General features: G+C 44.9%; 2 protein-coding genes across 8 annotated transcripts in view; one reads left to right on the forward strand and one right to left on the reverse strand.

Moving 5' to 3' along the window:
- The window catches only part of LOC115091272 (EF-hand calcium-binding domain-containing protein 12-like), a 61,995-nt gene extending 47,512 nt beyond the window's left edge, over positions 1-14,483 (reverse strand). Inside the window, exons 1-3 of one of the 6 annotated variants that reach the window (XM_029601429.1) lie at positions 14,331-14,483; positions 13,977-14,003; positions 11,635-11,715 (exon numbers count right to left, since the gene is read on the reverse strand). The gene's annotated coding sequence lies outside the window, so the exon portion shown is untranslated. Of the gene's footprint in view, positions 1-11,634; positions 12,713-13,976; positions 14,004-14,326 lie in introns of those variants that run through there. The other 5 variants (XM_029601424.1, XM_029601428.1, XM_029601426.1 and 2 more) reach the window with 5 other exon arrangements.
- Positions 14,484-14,509: 26 nt separating this feature from the next.
- LOC115091271 (cullin-associated NEDD8-dissociated protein 1-like) overlaps positions 14,510-20,955 on the forward strand; it is a 124,973-nt gene continuing 118,527 nt past the window's right edge. The window contains exon 1 of one of the 2 annotated variants that reach the window (XM_029601423.1): positions 14,510-14,948. In XM_029601423.1, coding sequence (XP_029457283.1) covers positions 14,881-14,948 — 68 coding nt within the window. In that variant the 5' untranslated portion in view covers positions 14,510-14,880. The remainder of the gene's footprint in view (positions 14,949-20,955) is intronic. The other variant, XM_029601422.1, reaches the window with a different exon arrangement.

A 20,955-nucleotide genomic window follows, 5' to 3' on the forward strand; every position in this document is an offset into this window, starting at 1 on the left:
GTGGCGGCGGTACAACATGGTTGTGAGTCCACATAGGCTGGAACATGACTAGGCACGGCAAGGTTGAAGGCAAGGCTTGGACAACACAGCCAAGGCAGGCAGGACTTGGCAGGCTGGACAAGGCAGACAAGGCAAGGCTTAGTTACTAGATAGGACCTGGAACTAGACAAGACACAAGGTGAGACAAGGCAAGGACAGGACTCTGGTATAGACAGGACTGGACAGGATACATGAACAAACAGGACAAGACCAACAAGGCAGACAAGGATAACAAAGAGCAAAGAACATATAAGCCCAAAAGCAACAAGGCTGTTATGTTCAGCACTTGTGGGACGGCCCCACAAGCAGTTATATTCACCCCAACATTGCCAGTTGACGCAGGCCGCTCGATGAGGCAGGAAAAGACCACCGTTCCAGTCCTGCCTCTAGGTGTGCCGACTTATGAAGACCCTATGGTGGGAATCCAGGCTCCTAGAGCGTCCCGATGACATCAGACAGAGAGGTTCCAATAAAAGCAAAAGTAGCCCATTTGCCTATAAGTAAAGAATCACTTGAGCTTAAGAATTCCAAATTATCCATATTAACTGAAAAGAAGGTAGCTAATACAAACAAAAAAACTCACTTTGAAATGTCTGTATGCCAATGCCAGAAGTCTAAGAAGTAAGATGAGAGAGTTAGAATGTATATATAGCAGTGAATGATGAGATAGGCATAATTGGCATCTCAGAGATCTGGTGGAAGGAGGATACCCAATGGGACAGTGCTATATGAGGGTACAAATTTATATTGCAATGATAGGGAGGATCAACTTGGTGGGGATGTAGCACTTTATGTCTGGGAGGGTAAGGAGTCCAACAGGATAAACATCAAAAAGAGACTAAATGCTCAGTAGAATCTATATAGGTAGAAATCCCATGTGTGTTGGGTAAGAGAATAGTGACAGGAGAATACTATTGTCCATCTGGCCAAAATGATAAGACAGATGATGAAATGCTAAGAGAGATCAGGGAAGCAGTGTAGTAATATGAGAGCTTCACTTTACAAGCTTTGGGATAATAACTTCATGAAGCTAAGTGCTTGAACAATTTTATTTGCAAAATAAAAAATACAAAGTAGGACCCTATGATTATAATAATTGATGCACGAAGATACATTAGTCACAGTTTAGTGTCCCTATACAAAGTGTCATTTTGAATCATTATTTCAGCATTAAAAAAAAAAGAGTGGAATCATTGTTTTTTGTATGAGTAGTTGCCAGACACAGGGTTGGATGAATGGAGCGTTAGCCTTATCTTTTGATAAGGTTATAGGATGGGTTAGGGACGTGCTGGAGCTTGGTCCATCGGGTGCTGTAAGGGTAGTGTGGCACCTTTGTGTCATGATGGATTCGCACAAAGGAGCCTACCTTTTGGTGTCAGGCCTGCTGTTGGAGTCATTTTTTTATTACTTTTGCTGAGAATGTATATAGAGGGTAGGCTGCATGGATTCAGAGTTTTCACCCAGACACAGACTAGTTTGAAGGCCACAGGCCAACCTCAGAGTGAATTCATATTTACTGTTTTGCACTGTGAAATGTTTAGGAACAGGCAAGAGTCTGTTTAGTTATTCCACTAGGTCTATAATGAGAAAGCAAACAACTTATACTAAAGCCTGAGAGAGAAAGTGAAGGCCACACAGCTATGCCTGATATCTGATAAGATATCAGCGGGAGGGAACATCACTGCTTTCACAAGCATTTTTAGTGGAGAGAGAGGGGAGAGTGGCTCCTGGACATGATACCAGTTGTTATTATTTATTTTATTTGTTCTGCCTCCTATTGCTCAAATAAACTTACTTTCCTAAATACCTAGAACCGTGATGTACTGAATCAAAGTTTGTGTAGGGACTAAGCTCCTGGGTTCAAGCTCCCAGGTATAATCCCAGTAATTGTGTGAGGCTTTTGTGCCTATCTGCCTCCTCACCCCTGTCCTCCTGTCCCAGATCCTCTCATTGACCTTTTCTTTTTCTCCTCTAGCCTGCTGCCCAGTGGCCTATCCCAATGTGTCCCAAACTTTTCATACTAAGGGTACACCTACATTAACAGAGCAGACTCTACAGTGCAGGCAGTGTGAACATAGAAATGACTTGTTTGGCCAAAATAAGAGCTAGGGATGCACTGACAGCCCAACCAGTCTCTCTTCCCAGTTTTAAACAAAGGGGGGGGGGGGGCACAAAGACACACATGAACCAGTCATGATGCATCAGCTCCCACAGGAGAAGGGAGAAGTCAGTGGGGTGTGGGCAGCTTGGTTGCCTCATGGGCTGCAAGGGGTCCTTCACTGCTGCTGCTCCCAGCATGCAGATTGAGTCACATCCAGCACTCAGTGAGTGCATTCCCTGTCTCACTCAGCCTAGGGATAAGACAGACTCAAAGATGGGGAAGATGAGCAGGTGTTGTGTGCACTGGCAGGCTGATGCAGAAAGGTGCGTTCAGTCAAACACATGTTTTCTGCACACAAGATTAACTGCCAATGCAATAAGAAGTTTTATGTGTACAAAATGTGTGTTCAAAAAAGTGCTTACAGGAATGGGTCTGCACATGTAAATGCAATGAAAATGAAGACATTAGCTCAGGGGTATCTAACTCTGGTCATTGAGAGCCACAAACAGGCCAGGTTTTCTCAATATCCACAATGAATTTGCATGAGATAAAATTGCATACAATGGAGGCAATGCATGCAGATCTATCTGATAAATATTCATCATGGATATCCTGAAAAACAGGTCTGTTTCTGGCTCTTGAGGACTAGTGTTCACCACCCCTGCATTAGCTAGTACTCTCCCGTGCAGGGAATTGCATCCAAAGCCTGACAGCCCTTTTATAGTTTACACACAATCCAGCAGTTAACATTGGTGAAGGATTCTCTGCCACTTCTCCTGCCAGTTGATGTATCTGCGCTTCTTTATTCTGCTTAGCTATCTGTTGCGTATGCGAGCAAGAATAGAGAAAACAGAGAAAGAGAGACTAGAAGGACCACAGGTGAAGAAAACAAAGAAAAGAGAAGGAGAGAGGACTGTGCAGTCCAGGCTAGAGCTATAATCCGGAGACTCTGCAGGCAGAATATACTTCAAGCTGTGGACATTTCTCGGATTGCCAGAGACTGATGTGGTGCAAAGGTATCGTTTGAGCTCAAGGGCGATTGTATCTCTTTATGAGGACTTTCATAGTGACATAATGACATAGAGGCAGTCCAGAGAAGGGCGAACAAAATGGTGAAGGGTTAGAATCGGAAGACTTCTGAGGAGAGGCTGAAGGATCTAAATATGTATACCCTGGAGGAGAGGAGGTGCAGGGGGAGATAAGATACAGACCTTCAGATACCTGAAAGGTTTTAATGATGCACAAACTTCAAAGCTTTTCCGTTGGAAAGGAATTAATAGAACTAGGGGTTACGAAATGAAACTCCGGGGGGGGAACAACTCAGAACCAACATCAGGAAATATTTCTTCACAGAGAGGGTGGTAGAGGCCTGGAATGCCCCTCCAGAGGAGGAGTGAAGACAAAAACAGTAAACTAATTAATTAAGGCATGGGATAAACATGGTAGATCCCTAAAGGCTAGAGGATGGAAAAGAAGAAAAGCGGGTATAAGGGTAACTTGCTGGTGTGGCAATTAGTATCCTTAGCAGATGGCATGGAGTTTACTACCCTTAACCAAGAAGCCTTGATGTTTTAATGCAACTGCAATATTGCTTTCTGCTTCGATGGCAGGGGAAAAAGGGGAATTTGATTCAGACAACTACCAACGAGGGCCCCAACTTTTACGGTCTGGGGTACTGATAAGCACGGGGGTAACCTGCACAGAGTGGCAGTTGCTTCTCTTAACAGAAGGCATGGGGACCTACTATCCTTAACGAATAAGGCTTGATGCATTTGCTACAACTGCAACATTGCTCTCCGTTTTGATTGGGTGGGGGGGGGGGGGGTAGGGAGATAAGGGGAATTGGATTCAGATGACAACTATCACAGGCCTTACTTCTACAGTCTGGAGTAATGATCCGCAGACATAAGGTGAAAAGCACAGGCCTACCTCTAGGCCAAGTCCATAAGCAAAGTACATCAAGCAGCACTGTTTGAATTTTCAAGAAGGCTCATCACCCAGTAAAAATGTTGCAGTAAATGTTCATGGGTTATTATAAGGCTTGGGCAGTTGCTACCCTTAAGAGAAACATGAGGGTAACCTGCAGGGAGCAGCAGTTATCATAAGAAGCTTGCTGGGCAGAGTGGATGGACCATTTGATCCTTTTCTGCCGTCATTACAAGGTTACTATTTTAGACCCCCTCTTAGCTTGTGATCATGCTATACTGGGGTTAGTGAAACTGCTCAGTGCTTTACATTTTCTGGCCAGTGGAAATTTCCAAAATACAATTGGCAGCATCAGCAGAAAGCACCAGTCCTCTTTTTCAAGACACTTCAGCCAAGTACTAAAGACAATGCTGAAACACAGAGGTCCATTTTCAGCCACTGTGCGGCTCATCTAGTTAGCCGGATAAATATATTCGGCAGCATGGTCATGGCCCTGAATATACCCAGCTATCTTAAGGCAGGATTCATAATTTCTTGCAGAATGTTGAATCCCGCAAAAAAGAAGGTGGGCCTGTGAAAGGCCACACAGTCGTTCACACCGCGGCGGTGCGATTTCGCCGGCTTTTGCTGTCTAGAATGTTCTGCGGCCGACTCTTCCCCCTCCCCAACTCCTCCCCTCCCAGTCATTTACATCCTATCGCATGTGAAAAGGCACTTTTCGCGTGTGATGGGGCTTATCGCGTGCGATAAGGCCCTAACGCACGCGATAAACCTTTAAAAAATAACCTCCTTAGTTAGCCAGTTCTGTTAACCGGCTAACTTTAGGGCAGCCCTATGACCCAACCAGAGTTAGCCATATAGGTTAAGCAGCTAATTCCTAATATCTGAGTTAGCTACATAATTTAGGTGGCTAACTCTGCTCCACCTGGAATGCCTCCCGCCCCCAACTTATGCGGCTAGAATGTAGTCATATAGAGCTCTCAATATGGCTTTTGAATATTGCTCTCATAAAGGATTATATCAAGCAACCAGAGGATCTAGCACAACTGCATGAGATAAGGTGTGGGTTTAATGATATTACTGGTATGCCAAATGTGATCAGTGCAATAGATTGCACCTATGTTGTAAAAAATGCAATCAGCAAAAATGTATTTTGTTGGTATGCATTTTGTTGCGTCTGTCGGTCTCAGACGGCTTCGACCTCTGTGCCTCACCTTTCTTTCTGCTCTCCCCGCTAACCTTAGGAAGATGGCTACCGCCGCGTCTGCTTGCTGCTCTCTCTGGCATCCCCAGAACGGCTATGGCAAGGCTATCCGCCATGTTTCTCGTGAGGCCTCCTAGGGTGTGCGCGCGCACGCCACCCATGTCTTTATCCACGTCATGGCGGGAACCTCGGGGGTGTCTCCCTCGAGTGACGTCACGCCATCCGGGTATTTAGCCTGCCCTTCGTTTGCTAATAAATTGAGTTAGCAAGGATTGGATACGCCTCCGGGCTGAGCTACTCTACCGCTTCCGTGCTGCCGCTGGAAGCTTTCTCTGCCCTTTGGGGTATTTCTTCTAAGCTGAGTACCCGCTCCTCGGGGGCCCTTTGCTTTCTTTCAGGTGCCTATCTGGGATACCAGGACTCGCTCCTTGAGGGCCTGCTCTCCCTGCCTAGAATCCAACTACTTCTGCCTGCTGGAATCTACATCTATACAGCTTCCAACTTAGTGAGTAATCTAACCTTTACCAGTCTGTCTCATCTACAGCTCTGCACTGGGATCCTGCAACCAGAACTCCCTATACCACCGAGTGCTGCTAACATCTACCATTGTGAGACGGGTCTCCTCTGCCGAGGGTCCCTGGACTGCTACTACTGGATCACCTCACTACTGCCACCTCTGGTGGTATCATCCAGCTGTATAATAAAAGACAAAATCTCTGTTTGCATGTCTCAAGTCTAGCCTAGTACTGTGGTTCCTCACGGGGCTCCTCCCCGTGAGAGTGGCCATCACCACAGTACCCAAGAATCCACTCCAACACCTCAAAACCATAACACATTTAAGTTGAAAAAACAATGTGAATGGAGGGACAACAGATTGAAAAATAAACAAAAGAAAGAGGGGTTGGTGGGGCACCTTGGGAAAAATGTTCTAAAATGGAGGGGAGGGGTGGATGGACCCAGGAAGTAGGATGGGGAGAAAAGCCTGGCATGGCTAATCATAAGACCCCACACATGCACAAAATGGACATCCAATGTTAACATCTAGATAGTGCATTCATAATCTGCTGTATGCCCATTTTGTGCATGCATGACACTGTACATGCCTCTTCTACATCATCATGACGCTTACCTATATACGGGGGCAGTCTTGGGAACAGCCATGTTGCAAGGCTGAAAGCAGCGTCCATCATGGCTGAAGAGAGACAGTGCTACACTCAACCTGGAAAGAGAAGGAACCAGGACTGGATAGACCCCACATGGAGGGCTCTCTGGTGTCAATTCAACTCCCATGTTTCCTACCCTTAGGATGCACCTGGAGGATAAAATAAATAGGAAGGCTGCCCTATTCTCTTGTATGGATGGGATGGTCAGATTAACCCCTGCTTACAGGCAGGGAGTCAGGATGGGAGGAGAAACAGTTTTGTTTTATCGATATGGGCAGTTTTACAGAGGGGTAGTAGGGGAGAAGGAGCAGCTGTAGGAGCACTCTGACAGCATGGTTTTTGGTCTCATATCTGAAGGCATTTTTTTCTTTCATGTTTTGTTCTTTCCAGGTTCACGATTTAAAGAAGAGAGGGCGGCAGGAAGGTAAGTGGATGTCACGCTTCTTGGGTTGGTGCTTTCGAACTGCTTTTTTCCAGACAGTTTTTCATAGTTTGATGCTTTTGTCTCTTTCTTTGCAGGCAGAAGCAACACAAGTTCAGAACAGAAGGAAGAGGAAGAAGACTGACAGGACCACCTCCACAACCACCAGCTACTGTCCTGATGGCACGTTAGGGTCAGGAACCACCACCATTACCCCAGTGGCAAGGACCACCGTTGCCACTGACTTGCCTTGGTGGCACAGAATCAGGGTCAGAGACCACCACTGTCACCAACCATTGTCCTGGTGGCATAGAGGCAGGGTCAACATCCACCATCACCACCAACAACCATTGCCCCAGTGGCGCAGGGTTAGGGACCACCATTGTCACCAACCGTTGTTCTGGTGGCACAGGGCAGGGTCAAGGTCCACCAACACTGCCACCAACCAGTGCCTTGGTAGCAGGGGCCACCACCACCATTGGGAGTCAAGGACCAGGACCAGACTGTGGTCCTTAATTTAGAGGAGGTTCCCCTCGAATCATGCCCTGCTCACTGCAGTGAAGCATGGGTCCCAGGAGGAAGCAGCAGTGCCTCCTCCCACTGGGGCCCTCTTTGAGCCAGTGCTGGAAATTTGAGAAAACCTAAAGGGAATGTCAGCCAGGACTGAATGAGTGAGCTCTGTTAGCAACAGTAACGGCTCAATCACTCGTAGTGCTGGCCCAGCAGCCACTACGGTAACCACCAATTGACATGGTATCTGCTTCCCCTGGACCTCAAAAATACAGACATATGAAACCATTAACCCCATGCACTATTCTGAAACCCTGAGATGACTAGTGCACAAGTCATATTTAAATGTAAAACAAATCTAGTTCTATTTTTGTTTCCTTTCTTTAAAGAACTGGGAAACTAGACAGTGCTCTGCCATTCTAGGGAGTTCCCAGAGCTTTTCTTTCTCAAGGTAACACAGGACCTGAATAAAATAAATAATTCATTATATTCTTCTGAACTTAAAATACATATATTTACAGAGGTTTTAACAAGCTTGCAGATTATGAGATTGTACTCCTCCTATGTTATGCTTTAGTATATGAAATCAAATGTCTTTTTGTCAGTTAGAGACTGATGAGCTATAATCAAAGCACTCAGATGTCTTATCGTAGATCTGATGTAAGATACAAGTTTATTTTTTATAGTCAAATGTTCTTGTATATTTAGCTTAACTAATACATCTAGCGATCAGAGATTCTAAGTTAGTTATTCGGACTTAAAGGCCATGATCTGCTACCTGACTAAAGATATAAAAACAGTGAAGTCCAGACATTCATGGCTATTATACTGTTCTCAGTGTAATATGCCCGAGTCCTGGCTGTTCTAACTGGTAAACAACCATTTGATTCATACTTTTTATTGTATCATAACTTGATCTGACTAATTAATTGTTCTGACAATTTGATATGATGTGATCAATTAAATGTATCAACTGAATTTAATTATATACTTTCCTCATGTAAAATAAAAATTATATTCTTTTTGAGAACATTTCTCTGAGTATTGAGTGGTTCTGATCTAATAAATAATTAACTGAAGGCAATATGATGCATCATCCTTAGTGGCATTGATGTCTTAATTTGTGTGATATGATTTTCTAATGTCCAGAGAGTAACCTTTAAGAGTACTCCTTACTAATAACTCTCTACTTAGAATTGCCTATCAGAACAGAACCGAGACACAACCTCCTAGCCAACCTGGCTTCTCTCTCAACTCTCTGCCCCCCCCCCATATTTATAATTACATTTTTTCCCTTAGTGCTCCTCCCCAGTTATAGCAAAAGCTCAAGGCAGAGTAGAAAAGTAAAACATTCATATTAAAACTGTAAACAAAGACAAAAATACCATGTCTGCACTTTAACTGACTGACTGCAATTTGATACTGGCATTGCTTCTTCCCTGGTATTATTTATTACACCTTGCATTGTTATGATGGAACTTCCATGAGTGCTTGTGAAAACAGGTATGTCTAATGCCTCTTTAAAAGATTTTGAACAAGCTAGCATTCGCAGAGTCTCCAGAAGGGAATTCCAAAAAATTGGACCTGCTGCTAAAAAGGACTGCTCCCTGGTTAAATCAAGATTTGCTACTTTTGCTGAAGGGCCTCAAAAAGATTTTTTATTAGCAAACTGTAAACTGTGCAATGGTTTATAAATGTGCAACATGGCATTAGGCCAGAAGGCTGTATTGCTGCACAATAATGTATTGGGTACAATATAAATTGGCTATCCTATCACTAAACTGGTAACCCATGTAGTAAGACCAGAACTGAAGTTGTGTGTTCACACTTCCGTATGCCTGTCAAGATCCTTACCACAGAGTTTTAAACTATTTGTATACTTCTTTATTTATGTGCAGAGACCAAACTTTATTTTGTGCATATGTAAATAAAAGATAGAAACTGAAAATTATTTACAAAAAGGTTTCTGCTGTGCCTTCTTTTTATACAGAGTGGCAATAGGGGTAAGGGTGAAAGGAGGTATTGCATTCATCACTTTTAATACAATCACTTACAGGCCGATACAGTACTGTGCACCCTCAGACTTAATATCATGGCGATATTAGGTCGGAGGCCCCAAAAGTTAAAAATAAAAAATGTTAAAATGGGCCCACGGCTTGAAAACCGGACGCTCAATTTTACCAGCGTCCGGTTTCCGAACCCAGTGCCTGTCAGCGGGTTGGAGAACCAATGCCGGCAAAATTAGCGTTGGCTGTCAAACTCGCTGACAGCCGCCGCTTCCGTCAAAAAAGAGGCGCTAGGGACGCGCTAGTGTCCCTAGCGCCTCCTTTTATCGCGGGTCCTAATTTAAATAAATTAAGTTACTGAATCACGCGCACAGGAGAGTGGCAGTTTACTGTATCGGCCCGATAGTAAGGGTTCTTCCCTTCATCAAATTGGTTTTCTTTTCTTTCTTTTTTTTTTAAACAGAAAGCCATTCATTGGTCCATTCGGTCTTCAAGTTCAAAGTACAGACTTCAGATTTGGGTGGAAAAAATAAAGAGCAACAGTAAGATAGGGAGTTATCACCTTCCCACATTAAGTGGCCTGTCAATTGTATGGGACAGAAAGTCACAGTGGTAGAGCACTTGCTGCCAGGGGTGGAACCTGACTGGAGCAGAATTTTGGAAAGCAAGGCAAAAATATCATTCCCTGCCCCCACAGAAAATGACAAAAAGGATGACAATTTAATAAATGTTTTCTTGGGTGTTTCCATCATAAAAGTTTTATTATTAATATTCATTTAATCATAACACTTTTTTAACTAATTCCCTTTAAAATAAAATTACATTTCTTTCCTCCTGAATAATTTCTACCCACCTTCCTATGGAAAACCCTGCCCCCACCAAAAAATAACTAGTGTATAACACAAGAAAAATAAAACTGCACAACATTACAGTCTAGAATGCATATTATAACGGAAGACCAAGCAGATATCAGCACTGCCCAGTGAAAGTGATCCACTTTGCTGAAGGAAAATAAAGCAGCGGTGACAGCAAAATGTGAAGTGAAGAGGAACCTGTTGGAAACAAGAACATATGAGTGATGGTGGCAAAGGAGGGAGGAAAAAAAACAACACACCAGTAGGCAGCAGTGGGAAAGCACTTACCTGGAACCAGCAAGGATGAGCACCAGAGAAGACAACAGGCAACACTGCTGGGGAAGGAACCTGTGGAGTGCAAGAACAAGACCACATCAGAGACAGCAGAGAAGAAAGGGGAGGAAAACCACAACAGGGAGGCAGCAGGAAAGCAATTACCTGGAAACAGCACAGATGAGTGCCGGAGAAGAGGACAGGCAGCATCAGTATACATAGAATCAGATGCCCATGATCTGGTGGCATTTTCAATGACATTCATTAGTACCAACACCCACATTGATAAGTTTGGCAATCTCATTGGTAATGATTTGCATGCTGGCTACCATATCCCATCGCATCTCTTGCAGTTCCCTCCGCAATGCGCACCATTCCTCAGCCACAGTGAAATCATGCCGCTCCTGCCGGGACATTATTTCAGTCACTAAGGGCTCACTGAAACCTTTCAGGCATAGGAGAAATGGAGAAGCTGCCTGCTCTTCTACAGGACTCATGGCCATGGGTTCTGTTCCCTCCCCAGCAGTACATGCGGCGTGTGGTGGATGATCCATCTCCTCCAATATTATGGTGGCAAGGTTGACCAGCTGGTTCTCCTGGCCATCCACAAGAAAAAGCAGCAGCCGTTCCAAGCGAAAGTCATGTTCACACACAAGCTGGCACAACAAGTCCTCCTCAGCCTCTGAGAAGCGCAGATCACACATATGTAACTTTGCTACATGAAACTTCGGTATATAAAAATGTAAATAAAAAATAAGTAAATAAATAATAAATATGTTTTTGAGACTCCTCTCCACTGGACCTTGCTTGCTATTCTTGCCATTCGGAGGGGGGGGGGGGGGGGGGGGGGGGGAGGCCTGTCTTCCTGCAACTGCTCTCCCTGCTCTGCCATCTCCTCCAATCTCTTCCTTTTCCCTCCAACTCCAGAGTCCTACCCATTTCTCCTCTTCTTTTCCCTCACCCATTCCCTTGCCCACCACCTTAACCACTTGCTCCAATGTGCTAAAGGAATGCAAATGTACACACAATCCCTCTTGTGAACCTAAAAATAAAAATTAAAGATTACAAAAAAAAAAAAAAAAAGGAATCAAACAAAACAAGGAACATGAACAGACAGCTACCAGCAATTAAATATACCTTTCCACTAGCAAGTTCAACAAGAAGCTGAAAACCAAGCTGCAGCACTGTCTTATGTACTGAGCTTGCCTTTTTATGAACCTAGGAATAAAAGAACAAAGGTTTAAGGTTAATAAAACATTGAACAGGTTACAGAAACCTCTGTTAAGAGCCCAAAGACCAAGGGGAAGGCTACATACACCATAAGACAAATTATACCCACTATAAAAAGAAATCACACAAAACACAAGGAAGAGCGAACAGACAGAAAAATCAGCAATTAAATATTCTTTACCACTAGCAAGTCCAAAGCAGCACAAAACCAACTAGTACAAAAACTGAAGCACTGCCCTTTTATGAACCGAGAAATAAAACAGTAAATATATTGCAGAACAGCTGTAGAAATCAAACAAAAGAACAAGGAAGAATGAAGACAGAAAAATCAGAAATCAACAATTAAAAATAAATATCTTACAAGCAGCAAGTCCAAGAATACAGCAGGAAACTATACTGGCTTGTACTACGTACACTTCACCTCCAAGAGGAAAATGGACCCTTTTACTCCCAAACTATCCTTTATATATTCATTTATTTATTGGCATTTGATATTCCGCTTTTTGCCATGAATGGCCTCAAAGCAGATTACTGTAGATTTAAAGGCGGTTACAGTTGTATCAAACCAAAAACATTGGTGGAGAATCTATATATTTAAATTAGCCTGAACCATGTAGAGGCAACCACATGATTCTCACAATTTTGTTTCCAGCATGAAAATCCATAAATGTTTTGTATATCTACACACCATAAAATAAACATTTTTAAATAAATGTATGATTTAAACATATATACACCCGCTGCAAGAAAACGTCTGTGCAGTAATCACCCCCACAACGCATATTTCTCCCTGAAATGTGGTTTTGGTTTTTTTTTATACCACCGTATTGTTTTGAACATCATTTACTGCATCAGCTTCACAAGCAATGTGGTTTCACATGCATTAGGAAATGTGTGCTGAATTGCAGCAAATGTTTTTAATGCCTATCAGGCCGATACAGAACGGTGCTTTAAGGGGTAATAGCGCGTGGAAAACGCGCGGCCAACCCCTCCCCCCGAAACTAATAGCGCTCATCACATGCAAATGCATGTTGAGGAGCCTATTAGTTAGTCACCCGCAATACAGAAAGTAAAATGTGCGGCCAAGCACTGGGCAAGAAAAAAACTGCTTTTCTGTACACCCTCTGACTTAATATCATAGTGATATTAAGTCAGAGGCCCCAAAAATAAAAAAAAAAAAAATCTGCCTGCGGCCCGCGGGTTGGAAAATGGATGCTCAACTTTGCCTGCGTCCGTTTTCCAAACCCGTGGCTGTCAGCAGGTTAGACAACCGACGCCGGTAAAATTAAGCGTCGGCTGACAGCCGCCACCTCCTTTTAGCGCGGGCCCTAATTTACGTATGTTATTGCTTCAGCCCAAGCTTCACAAAGTGAGTCCCAGCTATCTAACCCTGCAGGCCGATCATTACATTAATTACCACACTCTGAAGCTCATGCTGAGGCTAGAAAAAAGACATGCATGTAGCTATGTTCTCAGAAAGGATAACAGTCACTGACAGGGCTGGTTGAAGTACTAGGTGGACTAAGCGACTACCTAGAGTGCCTCCGATTGGGGGGGGCAACATTGGCATGGTCTCTACCTCTTCCAGCCCACACAGCTGGAAGACAATGCACCATGGCACTGTCCTGTGCGGGCAGGAAGGAGGAGAGACCATGCCAATACCAACATAGTCGAGAAGAAGAGCACACCCTCGCCACAAGATGCAGTACTGGCCTGGGCCATGCGGGTGGAGCAGGAGCAGCAGCAGCAGCAGCAGGAGCAGGAGCAGCAGCAGCAGCCGCAGCCGCAGCCGACCAGCATGGACCCACCCACTCAGGAAGTTATACGTCAGCCCTGGTCCCTGCAGCAGATGAAAGACGAGGCTATTGCTGTTGGCCTTGTGCTGCTGGGGAAGGGGACGTGAATGAGAGAACATGTTCGTGTGTGTGTGTGTAGGAGTGAGTGAGCATATTCATGTGTGTGCATGTATGAGAGAGAGATCATGTCGGTGTGTATGTGCATGTATGAGAGAGAAATCACATTTGTCTGTGTGGGTGCATGTATGAGAGAGCAAGTATGTGTATACCTTTGAGAGAGAAACCTTCTCCTCTCGCTAATCCACAACAATCTCAGGGCATCTGGCATTCAAAAGATCCCAGGTATAGACAGCAGGGGATTTTTTTTTTAATCTTTATTAATTGTAATTATTGGGTATTCTCTGATGTGTCTGTTTTTAAAGTTTATTGGTATTTGGAAAATTTGTAACTTACATTACTGGATGTTGTTCTATTAATCAGCTGAAAAGAAAAACTTTTTAATTAGTATGGTTTTACTCTATTGATAATGTATATTTATAATAATTTAACAAACAGTAAAATCAAGAAACATATAACTTTATTTGGGGGGGGGGGAGGGGGACAGCAGGCTGTAAATTTCGCCTAGGACGCGTAATAACCTTGCACCGGCCCTGGCCACTACTATATCTTTTGCTGCTGTGATTTGAGCATAAGGCAGTGATGACTTTTTCGGGGCACACTAGCTGGGAAAAACTTATCCTTCTCAGCCCCTCCCCCTTCAAACCCAGCAGCATAAGTCAGACTCAAAAGACCACTTCCCCTACCTACCAGCGTGGCGTCAGCTTTGAGTCTTTTTCCTTGGAGCAGAAAATCACTTAGCTCCAGCAACGAGCTCTCTACCAAGCATCCCCGCGCTGACCAAGTGCAAGCCTGACCTCAGCTGCTCGCCCACAAAGTGTTCTGCGCCTGCGTGATAGGGACGCGACGTGGTGACGCAAGCTTCCTGTTCACCTCCCTCCCCCACTCCCACCCTGTGTCGTGCTAGTCCCCGCACTCAAGAGTAGGAGGTGTTGGACCGAAGAAGGTGTGGAAGCAGCGCCGCAGCCATCAATGACTTTCCTGGTTCCATGGACTGCTCTCTCATGAAAGCGATTTGATGACACCCTTTGCGGTGTGACGCCCGGGGCAGATACCCCCCTTCGCCCCGCCCCTTAGTCCCGGCACTGTTTGTGCCGTTGGGGCCGGTGTCAGTTTTCCAGCGGCTTCCAGGGGTGGGGGAGGGGCGGAGGCAGTGTCCCGTCCCCGCCACCGCCGCCATCTTCCCCCGCACCGGGAGAGAGGGAGAGCCAAAGCGCTCTCTCCATCTGTCACCGGCGCCATGAGTAACGTTTCGTACCATATCTCCAACCTGCTGGAGAAGATGACATCTAGCGACAAGGACTTCAGGTGAGGACCCGGGATAGGGAAGCCTGAAGGGTGCTGACGGGCTTCTAGAGATACAAGAGGGGCTGGAAGCTGAGGGGAAGGATAATTGGTGGGCTGTGTTGGACTGTTAGTGTGAGAGTTGAGATGGAACATAGACGTGTGTGTGTGTGGTGCCACTCAAGGGCGCAGCTATGAGGAGATTTTGGAGGGTCTGTGCCCCTTTACATTTGATTCAGGCCTCCTTCCCTAGTAGCAGGATCTTGTCACATCTGAGTCAGCCCTTAAAGATGTAGCTGTTAGAAGGCCTAGACACGCTGGAATCACTACTAGACCACGATCCCCTGCGTCTTTAAAAAATAATTAACTTGCACGGGAAACCACACTGCCCTTGGGTTAAAACTGCAACGGTTTGAGACTGTCAAAGTCTTTGTTTACATTTAGTAGATAATTATGCCTCTCTCTACAACTTAAAAATTCAGGAATGCCTGGCAGATTGAAAGCCTGTTTCTATGATTGCTTTATAACAGAGATTAATACTTGCATAAAGTGGTTACTGTAACCACAGAGGGAGAATGAGAGACATCCAGGGCCAAGAAAAAGTGAAAAAACAGGAAATACCCAGTGTTGTCAGGAATTAAAGCATTTTGCAGCCACGGCCCTAAAGACTCACATGGGATGGGGGTTAGCACAGTCTCTCTTCCCCCACCCCATGTTAAAATTGAGCTCCTCCCAAAAATTCAGTTCTGGTTGTGCCTCTTGTGCCACCATACTGGCAGGTCAATACAGTAAAGTGCGACCGCGGTTACCCTGCTCCTAACCCGCTTTCTACTCACTTTTCGGTCGCGTTAGTCCAACCCGCGATACACTATCCCCTTTAACCTACTCTTACCGCCTCTTTAAATCACCGGGTAACCCCTTCTGCCCGCGGCATCTATATTACATGTAAACGATTGAATTAGCTATTCCCTCCCATACAGTAACGCGCGCCCCGACTATTGCTTTTTTACCCTGCCGTTTTGCTGCGCGTTTAATCTGCTAATTTACTGCCTACCCCTACCCCTGCGTTAGAGGCAGGGGTAAGGGTAGACGGCAAACTTTCCCCCAAAAGGAAAAACCTAAAATCCCCTCCTCCCGAAGCGACTTGACATGTTACCAACTTACTTTTTGTTGCTTTCAGCCCCTTCCCTTCTCTGCCGTCCACTGGAGGGGGCAGCTGGCGGCGAAGCGGTCCCCCGCCCCCCCCCCCCGGCACAGGTCCTGGTTCTCCTGGCTCAGCCCTCATCTGAAGATTGTGAAGTCAGGTAAGGGCCACTGTTCTGTGCCCTCTCCAATCACGGCGCGAGTGGAGTGGAGCGGGGCGAAACGAAGCGCACTTTCATTGGCTTCAGCGCCCGTCAATTTGGGCGCTCAAGCCAATGAAAGCACATGGACGGGCGTGCGTGACGCACACCGAGACATCACGCCCGCCCGTCCATGTGCTTTCATTGGCTGGAGCGCCCGTCAATTTGGGCGCTCAAGCCAATGAAGCACACGGACGGGCGGGTGATGTCTCGCCCGCCCGTCCATGTGCTTTCATTGGCTTGAGCGCCCAAATTGACGGGCGCTCCAGCCAATGAAAGTACGCCCCACTCGCGCTGTGACTGGAGAGGGCACAGAACAGTGGCTCTTACCTGACTTCACAATCTTCAGATGAGGGCTGAGCCAGGAGAACCGGGACCTGCGCGGGGGGGGACCACTGCAAGCTGCTTTCGCCGCCGGCTGCCCCCTCCGGAGGACAGCAGAGAAGGGAAGGGGCTGAAAGCAACAAAAAGTAAGTTTTCATGGGTTAAAGTTGGGATCTACTTCCTGGTGCCTGTCATTTCAAATGACATTTGAAATGACAGGTACCAGCGCACCCAGGATACTGTATAGGCGCTGTATTAAGCGCCTATACAGTAAAATGGGTTGCGCGGGCCTAACGCGTCACAGACGCTTCTTGGACGCGGCTTGCATTTGGAAGCTATTTAAATACAGTATCGAGCGGTAGGTGAGCAGGACTGCGTGCGACAAACGCGGGTGCACCCAGCACTAACGCAGCTCTTCCTACCGCTCCTTACTGTATCGGCCTATATATTGGGCTTGTGGGTTTGAAGGAACAGAAGTAACAAGTGTCCCCCAGAAAAGTGGTCTCTTGGTAGCTTTTGTGCTTCAGAATATCAGAAAAAAACCTGCAGAAGATGAATATTTGTGTCATGGAAAAAAGCATAAGCCCTACAGATAGGGAGCTGTAAATAAGATACATTTCTAGGAGTCTGCAAATACTCATCCCAGTATTAAAAGTAAAATGACATGACTATGCTGAACTGGGTTATCTCCCCCCCCCCCCCTCCCCACACACATACACACTTCCTGTATATGGTTAGCCGGGCTATTAAATATCAACATACTTTAGTTCTGTTTTCTGGGCCGATTGCAATTAATCTCTGAAACATAGAAATGATGGCAGAAAAGGACCAAATGATCCACTCAGTCTGTCCAGAAAGCTTATGCCAGTATCTGCTTCACTGTGCAGGTCACCCTCATGCTTATGTTTCCCACACCATAAAATTCAGGGCCCTCAGTTGCTGTTCCAATCCAGTTTTCCCTAACCCCTGCCGTGGAAGCAGAGAGCAATGATGGAGCCACATCAAAAGTATCAGGCTTAACGATTAAGGATAGTAAAAGTCACTGCAGCAAGTTACCCCATGTTTATTTGTTCCCTAAACCATAAAAGTCGGGCCCTTGGTTGCTGTCTGAATCCATTTCCCACTGCCGTTAAAGCAGAGAGCAATGATGGAGTTGCATTAAACCTTGATACTGTTATTTGTTAAGGGTAGCAACTGCCACACCAGCAAGTTACCCACATGCACTCTTTTCTTTAATGCCATCCTTTAGCTTTTAGGGATCCACATTGTGTAGCCCATGTCCCTTTGAATTCCTTCATTGTTTTTGTCTTTACCACTTCCTCCGGAAGGGCATTCCAGGCATTCACCACCCTCTCTGTGCATCATTAAAACCTTTCAGGTATCTGAAGTTCTGTATCATATCTCCCCTGCACCTTCTCTCTTCCAGGGTATATATATTCATATCCTTCAGCCTCTCTTCATAAGTATTCCAATCCTGACCCCTCACCAATTTGGTCACTCTTTGGACCGCCTCTATCCTGCCCTTATCCTTTTTGAGATAAGTGCACCAGTACTGAACACAGTACTCCAGGTGAGGCCTCACCAAGGACCTGAACAAGGGCATTATCACCTCTTTTTTTTCTTATTGGTTATTCCTCTCTCTGTGCAGCCCAGCATTCTTCTGGCTTTAGCAATCGCCTTGTTACATTGCTTCGCCGCCTTCAGATCACCAGACACTTATCACACTAAGGTCTCTCTCCCAGTCCGTGCGCATTGTTTTTTCACCACCCATCACATACATCTCTTTTGGATTGCCACACCCCAGATGCATGACTCTGCACTTCTTGGCATTGAATCCCAGCTGCCAAATCTTTGACCACTCTTCAAGCTTTCTTAAATCACTTTTCATATTCTCTGTTCCTGCAGGCAGCTCCACTCTGTTGCTGATCTTAGTATTATCCACAAATAGACAAACTTTACCTTCTATCCCTTCCGCCATATTGCTCATAAAGATATTGAACAGAATTAGTCCTGAAACCAATCTCGGTGGCACTCCACTTAACAGCGTTCTTTCTTCAGAGTAGGTTCCATTTACCATTGCGAGCTGTCTCCTGTCAGTCAACTAGTTTGCAATCCACGCTACTACCTTGGCACCCTCTCCCAAGCTTCTCATTTTGTTCACGAATCTCCTGTGTAGGACTGTATCAAAAACTTTACTAAAAGCCAAGTAAATCGCATCCAGCATTTTTCCCTGATCAATTTTCTAGTCATCCAATCAAAAATATCAATCAGATTTGTCTGACAGGACCTTCCCCTGGTGAATCCATGCTGCCTTAGGTCAAGCAACCCACAGGATTGTAGATAGTTCACTATCCTTTCCTTCAGCAGAGTCTCCATTTTCCCACCACTGAGGGGAGCTAACCAGCCTGTAGTTTCCAGCCTCTTGTCTGCTCCCACTCTTGTGAAGCGGGACCACCACTGCTCTTCTCCAATCTTACGGCACCACTTCTGTTACCAAGGATCTATTGAACAGGTCCTTCAGCAGACCTGCCAGCACATCTCTGAGCTCTGTATCCTGGGGTGTATCACATCTGGCCCCATGGCCTTGCCCACTTTCAGTTTTCCTACTCCACCCCCATCCACAGTCTTGTCAACTAGCGACTGTCCTTCTCCAGGGTCGTCTTTAGTTAATACCAAACCGAAGCATTTGTTTTAATATTTCGGTCATTTCTTTGTCTCCACACACTAATCTTTGTCACCTTTCAGTTTCACTATATCATTTCGGACATGTCTCCTTTCTCTGATATACTTGAAAAATGTTTTGTCACCTCGCTTTACCTCTTTTTGGCAATCCTTTCTTCCGTCTGACTTTTTGCTGTCTTGATTTCTTTCTTCGTCTCCCTCAGTTTCACCAGATATTCTTCTCTGTGTTCCTCTTTTGGGGATCCTTTATATTTCTTGAACACTGCTTTTTTTGCCTTTATTTTATCAGCCATATCCTATGAGAACCAGATTGGTTTCTTATTTCTTTTACTTTTGTTTACTTTTCTCACATACAGATTTGTTGCCTTTGTAATTACTCCTTTTAGTTTGGCCCACTTGTTGTCCCACGTCGCTCATTTTCTCCCAGTTTTCTAATTCTGCCTCCAGGTATGTCCCTATTTTGACAAAGTCCATATTTTTGAAATGTAAAACTCTGGTCTCTGTGTGACCTCTCTGTATCCTATTTGCGATATCAAACCATGCCCAGAGCCCAACACATGTTGTCCAATGTCGTCGTCATTAGTAGCGTAGCCAGCCCCAACAAAAAGGGCTGACCTTATGAAGGTGCGGGGCCCATGGCCAATCAACCATGGCAGGGTCCTGGAATGCTGAAATTATAATGTAGGGATGGGGATTACCATGGTGATGCACAGCCCAGGGCAGTTACCCCTATTTGTCCCTTCTTCCTCCCTCCCCAGTTATGGAGCATGGGAAGATAACTCTCAAAATTAATTAGATATGATATTAAGTCAGTCCAATATAAAGGTATTGATGGTGACAAAAGTTTTCCCTAACTCCCATCTACTGAGTTTATTTATGGAACTGCTTAGTCACCCGATATTGCTGAATAGCCTGCACATAACTGGATCATAGTATAAAAGATTGTGCAGTCCCATTTCCATTCTCTTCTACATGCACATCATATAATGACTGGTACACAAGCTGCCAAGGATTCAGCTGTGTATATTATCATCATCCTTTATGTCACACTTTTTCAACAAAGTGCGCAAAGCATGTTACAGTAGAATTGGTTACAGATATGTGCATAGTAGTAGTTGGGATAATACAGTGTTATACATTGGTGCATTATTACAGTATGGTACATTCAGAGTGTACGTTTGTAAATAGTGCAATAGTAAGCTGGCTGTAAATGGAGACTTGCTGGGTTTTAGGTCTTGCCGGAGGTTAGCTGGAGCCCTGTGCTGCTTCAAAGAGTTAGGTTCTCACCAGTTTTCTGAAGGATAGCTGGTCTGGTGCAAGTCTGATATGAGTTGGTAGAGTGTACAAGAGGGTTGGGGTTGATCATGCAAAGATGCTCTTCCTGGTGCTTTTAAGGTGTATTGATCTTAGGGATGGTAGTACTAGTTGAGTTTTTTTGTTTTTGTTTTAATTTTTTATTTATAGAATTTTTACTTACAAACATAACACCAATTTATAAAGAAATATGTGGAAAATCACAATTATTAACATACATATGTTGAGAATGTTTAAAATAGTAAATAATTCCACTACTAAGCAGAAATACATTAGGAAAATAGGGGAGGAAAGAAGAAAATTTAAAGGGAGATCTAAAGAGGCAAAATTATATACTGAAGCTTAAAGGCTTAACATAGACTTCCAGC

This window comes from Rhinatrema bivittatum, chromosome 4 (genome assembly GCF_901001135.1).
Source record: "Rhinatrema bivittatum chromosome 4, aRhiBiv1.1, whole genome shotgun sequence".
NCBI classification, from domain to species: Eukaryota; Metazoa; Chordata; class Amphibia; order Gymnophiona; family Rhinatrematidae; genus Rhinatrema; species Rhinatrema bivittatum.